Source organism: Mytilus edulis, chromosome 5, assembly GCF_963676685.1.
Source record: "Mytilus edulis chromosome 5, xbMytEdul2.2, whole genome shotgun sequence".
In the NCBI taxonomy this organism is placed as follows: domain Eukaryota; kingdom Metazoa; phylum Mollusca; class Bivalvia; order Mytilida; family Mytilidae; genus Mytilus; species Mytilus edulis.
In genome coordinates this window covers 36741823-36757896 of record NC_092348.1, presented here as the reverse complement: position 1 = coordinate 36757896, position 16074 = coordinate 36741823, and the positions used below count along the sequence as shown (strand labels likewise).

Genomic DNA, 16074 nt, shown 5'->3' with positions numbered 1-16074 from the left:
AACAACGAAAAACAAACAGGGCCGAAGTACATTAGCAAACACGAAAGACAAAAAGACAAACAATTAACATAACACAATAACACAATGTCGGGATGTATAAGTACTGAGCCACGTCAAATGGATAATACCGGGGGAAAAAAATCCCCATTCGGTGGTGTTTTTTTTTATTTATTGTTCTGCTGTACAGAGCATATGTACTGTAAATTATTTGATGTGCTAGCTTAGACTGCTGTTGACTTGTTTTTCCTCGACGGTAGCATCAGCTCAGTAGTCAGTGCTTCGAAGCTCACATCATTTATAACATACCCGCTTTGTGCGGGACTTTTAACGCTGTGTTGAAGACCTGTTAATGGCCTCGAGCTATTTTCTGCTCTTCGGTCGGATTATTGCCTCTTTGACACATTCCCCATTTTATTTTTTTTAATTTAGCATGAACAATTCCTCGTTAATAAATTAGGAAACATAGTTGACCTTGATCAATTCGGTTAATCTGTTTATGTTCTTTTTTGTCATATAGCTCCTTCAAGTTACAAATTCGTAAGTTAAAGCGTTTACGGTGAAGAATCTGGGACAGCGCTACAGACGCACAAATTTATAAAAAGATATTTGTGCAAGCGTGATACCTAAAGATAGAGATAACATTATCATATGCATAGTTTTTTAATGTATTTTTACTTACAAATTCCCGAAAATATACATGCATTTTCCGTTGTATTATGTAATGCTTGATATTTTTTTAGGAAAACGTGACCGTAACCATTGACGGCCAAAGAAGATACGAATGTAAGTCAATGAGGCAGTATCCAAACAATGCACAATAATAATAATATAACTTCACGCAATCTTGTCTTCACTGTCTGTGAAAGTTTTCATATCTTATCACTAGCTATCTTCGATTTCACGAATCGCTTAAAGTCAAGATATAATTTCAACATGGATGAAGAGATGTATCCTCACTAAAATTTAATAAAAAAAAAACCTCAGAGAAAACTCTCTTCTGACCATTTCTAACAGTGGAAAACATAGAACAAATATAACGATTAGAAGATGTGATGGGACAACGTACATTTGTAAAAAAAAATAACACAAATCACTCCAAAAAAACTAAATTTATATCGATTTACAAAATACGAAGACCCAACTATTTAAAACAATACTTTTTGATTTAGTATGACATTTTCTTCCCAGCTCTTTAAAGATTGTGACTAAAAAATATAGTTAAACCTACCTTCACTTGCTTCCTGAGGTGTGGCATCTATTGCTTGCCATCCGCCATAGCCTTTTGGCAGGTCAGGCCTTGCCATCCATACATCGTTCCATACATGAAAATTCCTAAAAATACAATAGGTTTACAAAATTGTATATTCGCATAATAGATTTTGTTTGTTAGTGTACATGTAGGAGCAAAACAAATCTGGAGAACGATTTCTGCAATACCTTTATTACACAGATTACTTGGGTTTTTTTCAAATGTGATTTTACTGATTGAAAATATCCCTCTACTGTCGTCAAAGATGAATATAGTAATCAACACTTTTATTTAGTATCTAAATGTAATGTTTGGTCTAGACAAGAGTGGAAATAATTTCTGAACATCATGAAGGGAATTCAATTACGATAGAATGAGTGTTTTTATTAAAAACAAAATTGCAGTAGATGTGTATTTGTTCTATTACTTCTTATTATTTTTTGTGTAATTTTTACCCACTGATAATCACACTAGGATAGAAACAATGGATGATTTTTTTTAATGTAGCCAGATTATTTGAACATTTCGGGCCAGGTGAGCTAACAAATTAGGGGTGATCGCAGGAATATTAATCATATCTGCTCTACTAGTGGAACCTTTCGGTTTTCAGATGAAATAACACAGTCAGTGATAAATCTTATTTGTTAAGTCATACTAGCGGAATAGAGGACGGGGTTTTGGATATAACTATTGGAACATAGCCGTTGTCATTTTGGAAACAGATATTCTATAACGGCAAACCAGCTCGTAATAACATCAGTATTCGTAAAGACGACATCACCACTTTATATTGTTAACATCTGACTTTTCTACACTTTACACAAGTATTCCCCATTCCAAACTAAAAGACAAATTGAAAGAATTGGTATTACTTAATTTGTTTCATTAAAAAGAATGGCGAATGTAGATACAATTATCTTGTCTTGGGGAGGGATAAATTCTACTTCGTAAAGAATCACTCTGATTCAAACAAAATATTCTCTGAAACTGACATCATCAAGATGCTTGATTTCTTGATTGACAACATATTTATTACGTTTGGAGGACGTGCTTTCAACAGACTCGGAATTCTAATGGGAATCAATTGTGCCCCTCTTCTTGAATTGCCGACTTGTTTCTTTATTATGATGAGGCTGACTTTATACAGGAACTTCTTAAGAAGAAAGATAAGAAGTTAGCAATATACTTAAACTTTACGTTCCGCTCTATAGATGATGTTTTCTCACTAAATAATACAAATTTGGTGACTATGTTGAACGAATCTATCCCATCGAATTAGAGATAAAGGATACTACAGATACAGTTAAGCCTGCAACATACTTTGACTTACATCTAGAAATTGACAATGATGGTCGGTTGAAAACAAAACTTTACGACAAAAGAGATGATTTCAGCTTCCCAATTGTGAACTTTCCATTTCTATGTAGCAACATTCCAGCAGCGCTCGATACAGAGTATATATCTCCCAATTGATACGAAATTCCCGAGCTTGTTATTCATATCATGATTTCCTTGATAGAGAATTGCTGCTAACAAGAAAGCTTTTAAACCAAGACTTCCAAATGGTGAAATTATAATCATCCCTTCGTAAATTTTACGGACGCCATCACAAGTTGGTTGACTGTTATGGAATAACCGTTTTACAGATGATATCGGATATGTTCCTTATGTCGTAACTACAATACCTTCCCTTTTCACGAATGTGACCTACCGAATTACACTATTTACCGGCTTTTTAATAACATAAGCAACACGACGGGTGCCACATGTGGCGCAGGACCTGCTTACCCTTCCGGAGCACCTGAGATCACCCCCATTTTTTGGTGGGATTCGTGTTGCTTAGTCTTTAGTTTTCTATGTTGTGTCATCTGTACTATTATTTGTCTGTTTATCTGTTTAATTTTTAGCCATGGTGTTGTCAGTTTATTTTCAATCTATGAGTTTGACTCCTGGTATCTTTCGTTCCTCTTTGATATTGTTGATTTAATAGCTTTTTTAAGTAACTATCGTTCTACCAAGAAAATCATGATAGGAAGTGCATTCTAGATAAATATCGTATAAACTGGGAGATATACAGGCATATAAGGCGCTGATAGAATGTTTCTTTAAACAAACTGAAACTTGATAATGTTGGGTCGTACATTATAAGCAACTTTCAGACTTAGTATGCAGCCATTTGTCTTGTTTGTTCATTGATAGAAAACGTTATGTTTCACTTACCAAACGCTATCATCATCGAGTTCATCTAATGCGTCTCCTTTCACATCAAAGTGGTTGTCAATTGAAATAGAACCATCACAATCATGTGCAGATGCAAAATTTGTCACACTTCTTGCCGGTATACCAAGAGTTCTACAAACTGTTATATAAAATTCTTTTTAAATGGAAATTGAGATAATGAAAAGTAGATAATAATGGTACTTGCATTTACATGACTTATCTAAATTTTTTGTCGTATGGTTGTGTTCTTAGGGATCTTAGTGCAAAACTTATTTGTCACCTAATTTTATACCCCTATATATTCCCAAAGTTGTTGTATTCTGCATGACTATTTGTTTAGTGTCATTGCATCCGTCGTTGTCTCGTATATCCGTCCATATTATTTTTAATGACTTTACTCAGCTTTTGATATGCACTAAAATATTCTCTTTTTAGTTTTATAATGACTTTTTGAACCGTGTAATATGTACGTATCTTTATATCTGTTTGTGCAGTTACATTTTTGCCAACACTTAGATGTGTATCCTCAAAGCAGCATATAATTATGCTCAATGAATTAAATGCTGAACGTCGCGTGCATATTCTTGATACATGGTATATTTTACATTCGACTTATTACGTGTTTAGCCAAGGTAAAAAGAAAAAATGTCCCCGCTAATGCAATGAGCCTTTCATTAATTAACACATAAATATGTTGAAACATAAATTAAACTAAATTTTAGCAAGAAATAGGAGTCATATTTGGACATAACCAAACTTTCTCCATTAATCAATACGAAACAGTAGAGAATCATCTATTCTTGCTTTTGAAAATCGTGCATATAAAATTTGATATGTTTTCCGACAAATACAATATCAAACACAATGTATAATGAAGAGGTTTCAACTTACGAGTTGTAGTTATTCCAGAGAAAACCCAGCATTGTCCAAAACATACAGTCCGTTTAGTTTTATAATATTCTTGTAAAATTGCAATACTCCCAACCCAATGCAATGGCGACTTCCCTCCTTCGTAGTCACCTGACCAGTTTCCTTCTAAAACGCCATATTCGTCTGAACCGTTTGCCTGAGAAAGAGATAAAATAATTGTATCATGATTATAGCAAATCGTTCTGGTATGTGCTGTTCATTTTTCGAGAAGAACAGGTTGGTACTGATTCCAATACAACACTCGTTGCGATTTTAAGAACAATGTTCAAAAAGAGACGGACAACACCGAAGGGATATTCAAACACGTAAATCGTTAACAAACTGACATGGCAAATAAAAACTAAAAACAAGCCAGAATGTAATAACATTAACGGTACAAATTTAATGCACCAAATGTGCATTTCTTTTATGTGATGCTTGATACCAATATATTTATATGTCCAAAATCTAATACATATGTTGAAGAGCTGATTAAACCGAAACAGGGCATTTTAAGCCAAATATTGCATAAAGGAGATGTATTTCTTTACTTATTGAAAAATATTAATACAGTAAATGTTAATCAAACTATATCCGTATTTTTATGTCATTACCGACGAAATGGCTACTGTTCTGGTGATACAATCAAATCCCAGTCCACTGTTAACATGGATACACATACTGTTATTTAAAATGCTTCGCATTAGTTATCAAAGGTACCAGGATTATAATTTAGTACGTCAGACCAGCGTTTCGTCTACATAAGACTAATCAGTGACGCTTATATCAAAATAGTTATAAAGATAAGGGAGCTACCATTTGATTTTTATGGGGGGGGGGGGGGGCTAGGATGAAATTTGAAAAAAATAGGCAGGACAGGAGTTTTGAGACAAAAAAAAGGCAGGATGAGACACTTGCAAAAAAAAAAAGTCAGGACGACAATTTAGGTAAAAAAAAGTCAGGATAAACTAAAAAAAAAAGGCAGGACCAAACAGAGTGAAAAATAAAAAGGCAGGGCATAGATTACAGCAAAAAAAAGCAGGACAAAATTGTTTATCCTAGCCCCCCCCACCCCCATAAAAATCGAATGGTAGCTCCCTAAAACAAATACGAAGTTGAAGAGCATTGAGTATCCAATATTCCAAAAAGTTGTGCCAAATACGGCTAAGGTAATCTATGCCTGGAATAAGAAAATCCTTAAGTTTTTCGAAAAAGGTTTTGTAAACAGGTTCATAAAAATGACCACATAATTGTTATTCATGTCAACACCGAAGTGCTGAATACTGGGCTGGTGATACCCTCGGGAACGAAACGTCCACTAGCAGCCTAACTGACTTCAGACTGTTGTCTTTTCTGAGCTACTGAGGTCATCCCGTTTCTTTCTCCTTTCTTTTTTCTTATTTTCATTTGTTCATGCAGTGTGTTGTGTTCTTTATCTCGTGTCTTTTTAAATGATTTCTCTGTTTATCTTCGACTAATGTGTTCCGTTTGTCAATTTGAATACTCTTACCTGTTTTCTAACATAACATTATGCATGTCAAAGGAGATCTGAGAATTTATTTGAATGACACAGCATCCCTATAGTTATCTCAAAGTCAACATTAACGTACTTAATTTTATTTCATGAACTCTAATTAAACCTACCAGTGCTGAAATCTTTCGTGCCATTTTGACTGGATCTCCCCTAGTAGACCAGAGTGATACATTATTGTCAAGCAGATACATGGCACAATCAAGTATATCTTTTTCAAACTATAAAAAATAATAATAATAATAAAACCGAATTACACAAGACCTAAGTGTGAATTCGTAATTGAAAGCCTATAAACATTTCAATTCTATTTGTCTTATCTAAACTTTTTATAAATATCGTTTGCTATTTTTACCAATACTGAGCAAGAAAATTAAGTTGTGCATGTAAGTACATGTAAAACGATCATAAAAGTCTTTCTTCAGGTAATCTGCAGTCACTCACAAAACTACAGTTCTCATTGAAAAAAATGCATGTTTTTATAAAGCGATGTATAATTGCAATACAATACAAATCAACCTTTTCACTAAATCTTATTATTTATAAATAGTTTTCATTTTCTTTAATTAGATATAATAATGATATCTAAATATTTTGCATCACTTGCATGTTTCTTAGTTTGAGAATGTGTGTTTAATTTAACATGCAAAGTTTGCCTCGTCGATTCGTCTTCGTACAAGATTTGGTTAGATTGTGATAACGATGTAAATGTTGGAAGTATGTCAATGCTACATTGGTATGTATACCATATCATATTAACATTAACTATATGTACCTGTCCAAAGTTCCATTTTCGTCCATTCATTGACTTCTGGTTTCCAACATATATTCTTCCTTTGTCATTTAAGATGTATTCGTTCAGCAAATCTTGTTCATGGAGGTAAACTTGATCGTCTATAAAAAGAAAACACTTTTCAGAAGATACAGTTGTCGATAGTCATTCAAACGAGAAAACTTTAGAGCACTGGACACAACTCAAACCATACTTTATCATATGAATAGATTTGGCAAATCTATTTTTGGAAAGATTAAACATGATTACCAATAATAATTCTTAGAATAAGAATAAAATACTTTTAGACCTGCACAGTGCAACTTGTTACGTGTTGATAATGTGAAAGTGATATTATAATCTAGTCAGACTGACTGTGATGCGGGAAATTTTCAAATATTGCGTGTAATTCATCTCATGTAGATAATCATATAAAAAAAATCACGTTATAAATATCAAAATTATCATTCAAATAAAAAACAAAACAAATTTTAAAGTTCACAGTGCAATTAATCTTTTATAACAGTTTTTAAGACTGATTAAAATCCAGACTGAATGGTCACAAAGACTGAATCGCGGTATTACCACTATTAATGAGGCATTTATATTAGATGTGAAGCACTGCTATCCAATGTGAATTATAGATATAAAAAATGAACCATTTATATGAAATGTGAAGGACTGCTATCAATTTCAAATGTGAAGTATTGCTATCAAATGTAAAGCATTTTCAACTGATAGCTAGATAAAAGGTCACTAAATGTAGGTGAACATAAGATGTTGATGTATATTTACTACAGAAGTTAGTAAAACTTTCTTTAACTTGATAAGCTGCCAATGTAGATAATTTTTACGGTACTGTTTGCAGAGTATTAGTAAAAGACTTCTGTAGAACTTATTTCACTTACAATTCTAGAATTAGACAATTGAATTATAAAAAACGAGAACCTGTACAATATCGTTATCAGGTCTTGTAATTAAAAAGGACAATGAGGAAGACTATAAACAAATTAGTCTAAACATCACATAATACTTGCATTTACACCAAGGGTTGAATAGAAGGTATATATTTTGATCGTGACACATGTCAAATACTATTATCTTGTTATCAGATTTCACGACAGTTTCTATCTGTAGCTTCCATATTCCAACATAGCAAGTAGGCGGAGTATTTATCCTGATAGACAATCTTTTCTTCTCGTTCTTTAAGATCCATGCTCCCCATTCTTTCGTTGTGTCCTTATCTGAGAGAATGAGACTTACACGTGTCCCTTTTGTTGGTGACGGATTATCCCCTGAAAAAGAAATACCGCTATGCTGTATATTTGCACTAAAAACTTTTATCGATTTTGATGAACTTTTTCCCGAAACAACATTTCAGTCTACAGAAATTACTTTTTTGCCGAATTAAATGAACAAGTGTGTTACTGACTTTATAGCTATGTTTCAACGTTATAGGAACTACTTTATTAAACCAAGTTAGAGAAACTAATCTCTTACAAATGTACTTAGTACAGAAATTTATTCTTCAACAATGAGAAAACCCCATACCCTATATCAGAACTTAAAAGGCACTGCGATAACAGTATATTAAAAGTAAATATACCTGCGAGAAACACGAATTTTAGATCATCTTTCTTTACGTCATAATCTCTATTCAATTCAATAGTAATATCGAATATCTGCCCGCGTCTCACTATCAGACCTCTACCTTCCTCGCTGATACTATACTCATTAGTGTGATGTTCCTTCGAGTTAGTAGATATATTCAAATCCACATTTTCTACTGTCAAATCTGGTTTAACTGGTGGTACAGGTTCTACAAAATAAAGCAAAACCACTAGTGTTATGTATATGATTATAATTATACATATTGTTATATGGATGCAAGAAATTATAATATTATCAATTATATAACCCATTTCATATGTAATGATTTAATTCAAGTTCAATCTTATATCATCCGTTTTCAAAATATAAGTCATTTTATTTTTCTTAAAATAAAATAACAGGATAACGACCAATTTCTAAATATAAAAAACAATCTGGCGTAGATTTCATTTTATAAAAGTTATTAGACTTCAGATTCTATTTGATAGTATATGAGCAACTATCGTAACTTACAGGGCTCGTTCTAACTTTCGTGATTTTTTCATGATACTAAAGTAAACGGCTTTCCATCCCTACTCTATCGCCAAATTTTGTAAAAAACAAAATAGAAAAATAATATTTCAACAGAAAAGAGATAAATGCGTTGTTTCGATTCTCAGTTAAAAAAGTACAACGTGCAAACGTTATATGCAAAACGTTAAATGTTACTCTATTCTATGGCATAGCCAATCTACCGTACTTTGACTCCAGTCCTGAATGTTTGTACTTCAGATTATGAAAAATAAGCTTATGACCAATATTAAGCATACTTGAAACCAAAAGATACTTCACAATTCTAGTACAATACAGGTATTTGTTGTAATAATGCAAGCTTTTTATCTTTATATATAACTTGATCTATACAATAATCGTTACCAAATTAACTATAACTTTACATTATCATGTTTACACTTTTGAAAAGTGAAAGTATTATGTTACCATAGATAAAAATAAGGAGATTTGGTATTACCATTGAGACAACTATCCACCAAGAGTCAAATAAATGGATAAGCAATTATAGGTCACCTTACAGCCTTCATAAATGAGAAAAAAACAATACCGTATAGTTGGCAATAAATGGACCCGACATAAAAAAAATGAGAGGAAAAATAAAACTTGAAGTTTAAAGGCCTAGTTAATAACATACATGAAGTAATTTACGAAAAACAAATATGACAGACATGGACCAACGATTACCACTAAACTACAGGCTCTTGACGTTGTGAATGCATGTACAGAATGTTGCAGGATTAAACTTAGTTGTTAGCATTCATGCCTCTTTTGACCTCAGGCACTGATGCTACAACACAACATGAAAACAGATTGCAAAAATTGAAACAATTGGCTTAATTAAAAATATTGATACGACGCACAAAAACAACTTCAATGTAAATTAATAGAAACAAAGAAACGACATAAGAGTACTCGCAGTTACTATAAAAACTAGTTCAAAGCCAATTTCAACTAATAACGAAATCCTGTTTTCCCAGACTAAATTATCAATAAGTACACATCTAACGGGTTTAGTGTAAAGATGCCAGCAACATAGAAACGTATGACCGTGTGCAATGCCGATATATAAGTAAACAGCATCGACAAGATGCAGGCTCATGAGTTCTCATATCTGTACATTTATATCAATATATATTTACAATGTAGTAATGTTCTAAAATTTCAAAAAACAAAATCAATGCTAGCACCGATAAAACATTATTTAAACATTTTTCCACTATGTTTAATTGGTTACCTTCAAGAATAAAATTCCAAAGATCAATTTGTATACATGAACTAAAAATGAATCTATAAACAGCATCGTCGTTTAGTTACGGATATTAAGATATTAGATTTTGATAAGAATTTTACAGGTTCAGTCAATCAATTTCTGAAATTATGTTAGGTAAATATAAAATGTATTTGTGGTATAGTTATATAACCTTTATATGGTTTCTAAAACATACCATTAGAACTGCCAAAGGAATTAAGCCTATCTACCTATGTATAGCTAATGTGTTTAGAGGCTTCTCTCAATTTGTTCACAATAACATTGTGCATGTCGACGCCATCTTCAAAGGCACATATAGTCAACCCCCTATCGCGAGTAGCATGAACCTACATATATCTATATCTATAGCATAATTTTTCAATTTTTGAAAATTCCTAATATAAGACGATCAAGATTGTCAGAATTCAAAAGTTGATTTCATTAAACGCTATTTAAAACTATATGAATATGTCTTTGAAATGTTCAAAATTATAAAAAAAAAAACAACATTATTAATGAATTTAAAAAAATAATATTTACCTTCCTTTTCTATAATTGGTTTTCGGCCTTCTGATGTTGGAATGCCAACTGTACGCCTAGGAAAATTTGAGAGTGTGAATCTGTTACCATTATCTATGAGGACATCGCTAAAAAGTCTCGTGCGGATAGTAGAAGTATTTCCTATACGTCTGCTACGTGGCAATGATCGACTTCTCCTTGTTCTCATGGTGAAATGTGTAGAACTGAATTGAAAAAAATAAACATAAATAATAATATACTTGAAAGAAATGTTAATAGGATGATGATAATTTAAAGAAGCACTGTTTGTATTGCTAATACACGATTATGATGCACTATTACTACCTAAATGATAATTGACAAGAAGAGCGTTAATAATAGTATAGATGTTTTGCAGGATCACTATTGTAGGTATGACATACGCTAAAAATAAACATAAGTATGCGCTCTTTCTGATTCTTGTGGCTATCAGGGTCACATCTTGCATCTTTATCTCGTAATGTTTAGACATATAACAACATTAACTTAGACATCAAAAGACATGCGCAACAAAACAATGAACTACACAAATGTGAACTCTTGGTTAATGCACCTTACAGCAGACGTGCATTACTTGTTCAAAACCCGAGGAATACGTTTATGATCACACACTTATACATCATAGGATCGTGAGACAGTGTAAATTTCATTATATATCTCCTCATTTAAAATTTCTAGAATCGAGCGATGATATTCTATTTTTCATTCTTAGTCTAAATTGGAAGCCGTCGTGATTCAGTTGAATATGTCTGATGTTCATGTAGCTGTCGTTATTCAGTTGAATATGTCTGATGTTCATGAAGCTGTCGTGATTCAGTTGAATATGTCTGATGTAGCTGTCGTGATTCAGTTGAATATGTCTGATGTTCATGTAGCTGTCGTGATTCAGTTGAATATGTCTGATGTTCATGTAGCTGTCGTTATTCAGTTGAATATGTCTGATGTTCATGTAGCTGTCGTGATTCAGTTGAATATGTCTGATGTTCATGTAGCTGTCGTGATTCAGTTGAATATGTCTGATGTTCATGTAGCTGTCGTTATTCAGTTGAATATGTCTGATGTTCATGTAGCTGTCGTTATTCAGTTGAATATGTCTGATGTTCATGTAGCTGTCGTGATTCTGATGTTCATGTAGCCGTCGTGATTTAGTTGAATATGTATGATGTTCATGTATAGCTGTCTTGATTCAGTTGTATATGTATGATGTTCATGTAGCTGTCGTGATTCAGTTGAATATGTCTGATGTTCATGTAGCTGTCGTGATTCAGTTGAATATGTCTGATGTTCATGTAGCTGTCGTGATTCAGTTGAATATGTCTGATGTTCATGTAGCTGTCGTGATTCAGTTGAATGTCTGATGTTCATGTAGCTGTTGTGATTCAGTTGAATATGTCTGATGTTTATGTAGCTAATGTGATTCAGTTGAATATGTCTGATGTTCATGTAGCTGTCGTGATTCAGTTGAATATGTCTGATGTTGATGTAGCTGTTGTGATTCAGTTGAATATGTCTGATGTAGCTGTCGTGATTCAGTTGAATATGTCTGATGTTCATGTAGCTGACGTGATTCAGTTGAATATGTCTGATGTTCATGTAGCTGTCGTGATTCATTTGAATATGTCTGATGTTCATGTAGCTGTCGTGATTCAGTTGAATATGTCTGATGTTCATGTAGCTGTCGTGATTGAGTTGAATGTCTGATGTTCATGTAGCTGTCGTGATTCAGTTGAATATGTCTGATGTTTATGTAGCTGTTGTGATTCAGTTGAATATGTCTGATGTTCATGTAGCTGTCGTGATTCTGTTGAATGTCTGATGTTCATGTAGCTGTCGTGATTCAGTTGAATATGTCTGATGTTCATGTAGCTGTCGTGATTCAGTTGAATATGTCTGATGTTCATGTAGCTGTCGTGATTCAGTTGAATATGTCTGATGTTCATGTAGCTGTCGTGATTCTGTTGAATGTCTGATGTTCATGTAGCTGTCGTGATTCAGTTGAATATGTATGATGTTCATTTAGCTGTCGTGATTCAGTTGAATATGTCTGATGTTCATGTAGCTGTCGTGCTTGAGTTTAATGTCTGATGTTCATGTAGCTGTCGTGATTCAGTTGAATATGTCTGATGTTCATGTTTGTAAACTAAACTAGAGCTCACCTTGGTCTTCATGTATGTGCATGTTCGACATATCTAAAGACACCCTTACAAGTCGAAACGAGAATTGAACTTGTTTCCGAAATCTCTGGGGTTTTTTTTATCCCATAGGATATTGCTGATCATTTAATCATATTCGTTTCTCTTAATCTTCTTTACTTTTTTGTTCAAAACACAAAAAAAAACTACATTAAAGCTTAGTTTTCATATCGTCCTATTCTGATTTGGATACATGTATAAATGTATATATATTAGACATACCGCAAGGTGTATTATACAGTTACATGTATGTCGGTATACATTGAATGTAAATTATCGTGTTTTTTGGGGTTTTTTTAAACTGTTTCTCATGTCTAATTTAACCAAAAAGTATATGTAAAGTGACCATGTGTTTTCATCTATTTCAATTAATCATGCTGATAAAGTCATGCGTACTATAACATCAAATATAACATCACTTCAGTATAAACTTACCACACAATTCCTTTCATTTTCGATAAAAAAAAAAAAAAAAGTACAAAAAGAAATGAAAAAACGCCTTTTTTTCTGAATCATAATAATGCTATTCGGTGATTAATGCTGGTTGAAAAGTCAACGTTCAGTGTCAAACATTTCGAGGCAGGCATATTCAGGACGAGAACAAACCAATCAGTAATACAATGTACAACAAACATGTTCTCCAAAAAAGTGTTCGATCAGGAATAGATAAAGAACTGGAAAAAACTTGCATTTGCGACCGTCAAAACATCGTATTAAAGATGGCTTATCTTTAACAACAGTACAGTTATTCCTCGAATATCAAAGTCTGTATGCGCCAATTGGACACATGTATAAAAAAGAAGATGTGGTATGATTAACAACATGTTTTTTGAACATGTTTATTTCAATGAATGTATTCAAGCTATTATTTTTAATAATACAAGCAATACGTATTGTCAACACGCTGTAAAATATTACTTAAATTGCGGCATTTGTTTAAGTATGAATTATAGAAGGGACCTAAATAGCAAAGCGCGTTCCACATGCTTGTAGACGAAACGCGCGTCCGGCGCATTTACAAATTTAGTCCTAGTATCTATGATGAGTTTATTTACAACCACTGGGTCGATGCCACTGCTGGTGGAGATTTATTTCCCCGAGGGTATCACCAGCCCAGTAGTCAGCACTTTTTATGCTGACATGAATTATCATTGATATGGTTATATTTATAAATTAAATGTTTACAAAATTTTGAATTTTCGAAAAACTAAGGCCTTAGCTTTATTTGGCAAAACTTTTAGGAATTCCTTTATGCTCTTCAACTTCGTACTTTATTTGGCCTTTTTAACTTTTTTGATACGAGCGTCACTGATGAGTCTTTTGTAGACGTAACGCGCGTCTGGCGCATTTACAAAATTTAGTCCTGGTATCTATGATGAGTTTATTTATGCATAACATTAAGAAAAATATGTAGCAATTTGCCTCGCATTAGACCAGTCTTAAAAGTTTATCCAATCTATAGTCATGTTTAGTATGCATGTTTGGTAACAATATGCTAAATAACAGAGCAAAATAACGGATTTTTTTCTTCAAATTTATTGATCACATTGCATGTAAAAACCTGTTCGTTTGATTGGCTAATTACAATTGCGCGTTATTCAAAAATTAAGATTCATATCAAAATGAAATGAAATCTTGATGACACGTGCTTTCACAAAAAAAAAAACGCTTCCGCGCTTCAAACAAAATTTATGTTTTCTTAAATCAACACTTTTACATCCCAATAACATTACAAAATGAAGCTCAATTATACATGCAGTATATTTCTTAGAATGAAAGTATAGTTTGAAAGTATAGTGGGATCTGGTCAAATAAATTGATAAACTTTTGAGGTATATGAAATGAAAGTTACAATCTTATATGTTACAATACGTACTTTTACTAAAATCTTGCAACCTTTAAACAGAGAAGCTTGTTTCTTCTTTAACAAATTGCTAATATAGTGTGTATGCTTGTTTTTCTTCTTTAACGATGTTTAAGCTAGTTCCTTCTGTGACAAATGGATAACGCATTTTCAAGTTAGTTCCTTATTTAACAAATGGATAACAAGTTTTGAAGTTTGTTCCTTCTTAACATGTAGATTTGCAATATGAGATGTTTTGTGTTTATTATACATGTATTAGGAAATCTGATTTTTTTTAAAGGGAAATCATTAAATCAAGTTTGTATTTTGATAAACATACTTCCCCATTTCCATTCTCAATTTTATCTATTGACTTTTACTAGCCTAAGAATACGTAGCTCTACTTTTCATATCCCCATTTTCTTATTTAGTCCAACGTATAGTTAAATATTTTTGTCTTTATAAATATTCTGAATGATGAATAATTTGAATGCTTAAAATTTCATCTTAATACGCAATTCTTCCTCCTACCTAAACTAAACATTTAACTGAAACAGTGTACAATTACAAGGAAGAAATAAATGAATAGATTGTCGGTTTTATCTTGATAGAATTTTACACCACCTTCTTCCTTTTGGATTGTACATATATGAAAATAGATACATTCATATCTATTGACTGATTTGAAGAATGGAAGTTCGTTTGATGCAAGATGAAAAATAAATACATTTAAGAGTTAACAGAGAAATAATATTTATGTAATGATTATAAAAACGCACTATAAGAATAACCATTGATTTTTTTTAGCAGAAATGTATGATAACTGTCTTAAACTAAGTTACTCTTCTCCAATTAAGAAATCTCTATATATAGATAGAGTTTTCTAACATCGAGAAAAGTACGTATGAAAGTACAACAGTCTTTGTGAATGTTATATAATATGCGAAAGTTTAAAAGATGAAATTAAATGAAGTTTTATGCCGGTGAATATTTACTCAACATCTATAATGTGTTAACAAAATGATGTTTCTTTCTAGCCTAGAGTGTATGGAAAGCCAACGGGGTCATAATTCTTAATTCGTAACTTGTAGTTGTGTAATTTCATAATTCGTAATGCGTTCACTCCTGATTTTTGGGTAGGTAAGAAAAGGCAGATACATTAAACATTTAAAGGCAATATACAAAACAATCTAATACCCTAGTCGCACTAGGCCACGATCGCAGTACGATCTGTGAAATAAATGCAAATTTTGATGATCGTGGTACGATCGTGTAGGTCGCAGTAAGGTCGTACCACGGTCGTGGTGAGGTCTTCAAGATCGTGAAGAGCGTGGCCAATTTTGAACATGTTCAAAACAATCGTGGTGCGGTCGTGGCGAAATTAGGTC

The 16074-nt window shown here is 32.7% G+C and overlaps 1 protein-coding gene across 3 annotated transcripts in view; it reads right to left on the bottom strand.

Annotated features, from left to right (window-relative positions):
- The window catches only part of LOC139523578 (hemocyte protein-glutamine gamma-glutamyltransferase-like), a 28363-nt gene that overhangs the window by 9596 nt on the left and 2693 nt on the right, over positions 1–16074 (bottom strand). Inside the window, exons 2-10 of one of the 3 annotated variants that reach the window (XM_071317700.1) lie at positions 14720–14833; positions 10634–10836; positions 8288–8500; positions 7719–7976; positions 6685–6803; positions 6023–6130; positions 4361–4535; positions 3470–3608; positions 1229–1332 (exon numbers count right to left, since the gene is read on the bottom strand). In XM_071317700.1, the coding sequence (XP_071173801.1) occupies positions 1229–1332; positions 3470–3608; positions 4361–4535; positions 6023–6130; positions 6685–6803; positions 7719–7976; positions 8288–8500; positions 10634–10820 (1303 nt within the window). In that variant the 5' untranslated portion in view covers positions 10821–10836; positions 14720–14833. Of the gene's footprint in view, positions 1–1228; positions 1333–3469; positions 3609–4360; positions 4536–6022; positions 6131–6684; positions 6804–7718; positions 7977–8287; positions 8501–10633; positions 10837–11034; positions 11133–14719; positions 14834–16074 lie in introns of those variants that run through there. The other 2 variants (XM_071317699.1, XM_071317701.1) reach the window with 2 other exon arrangements.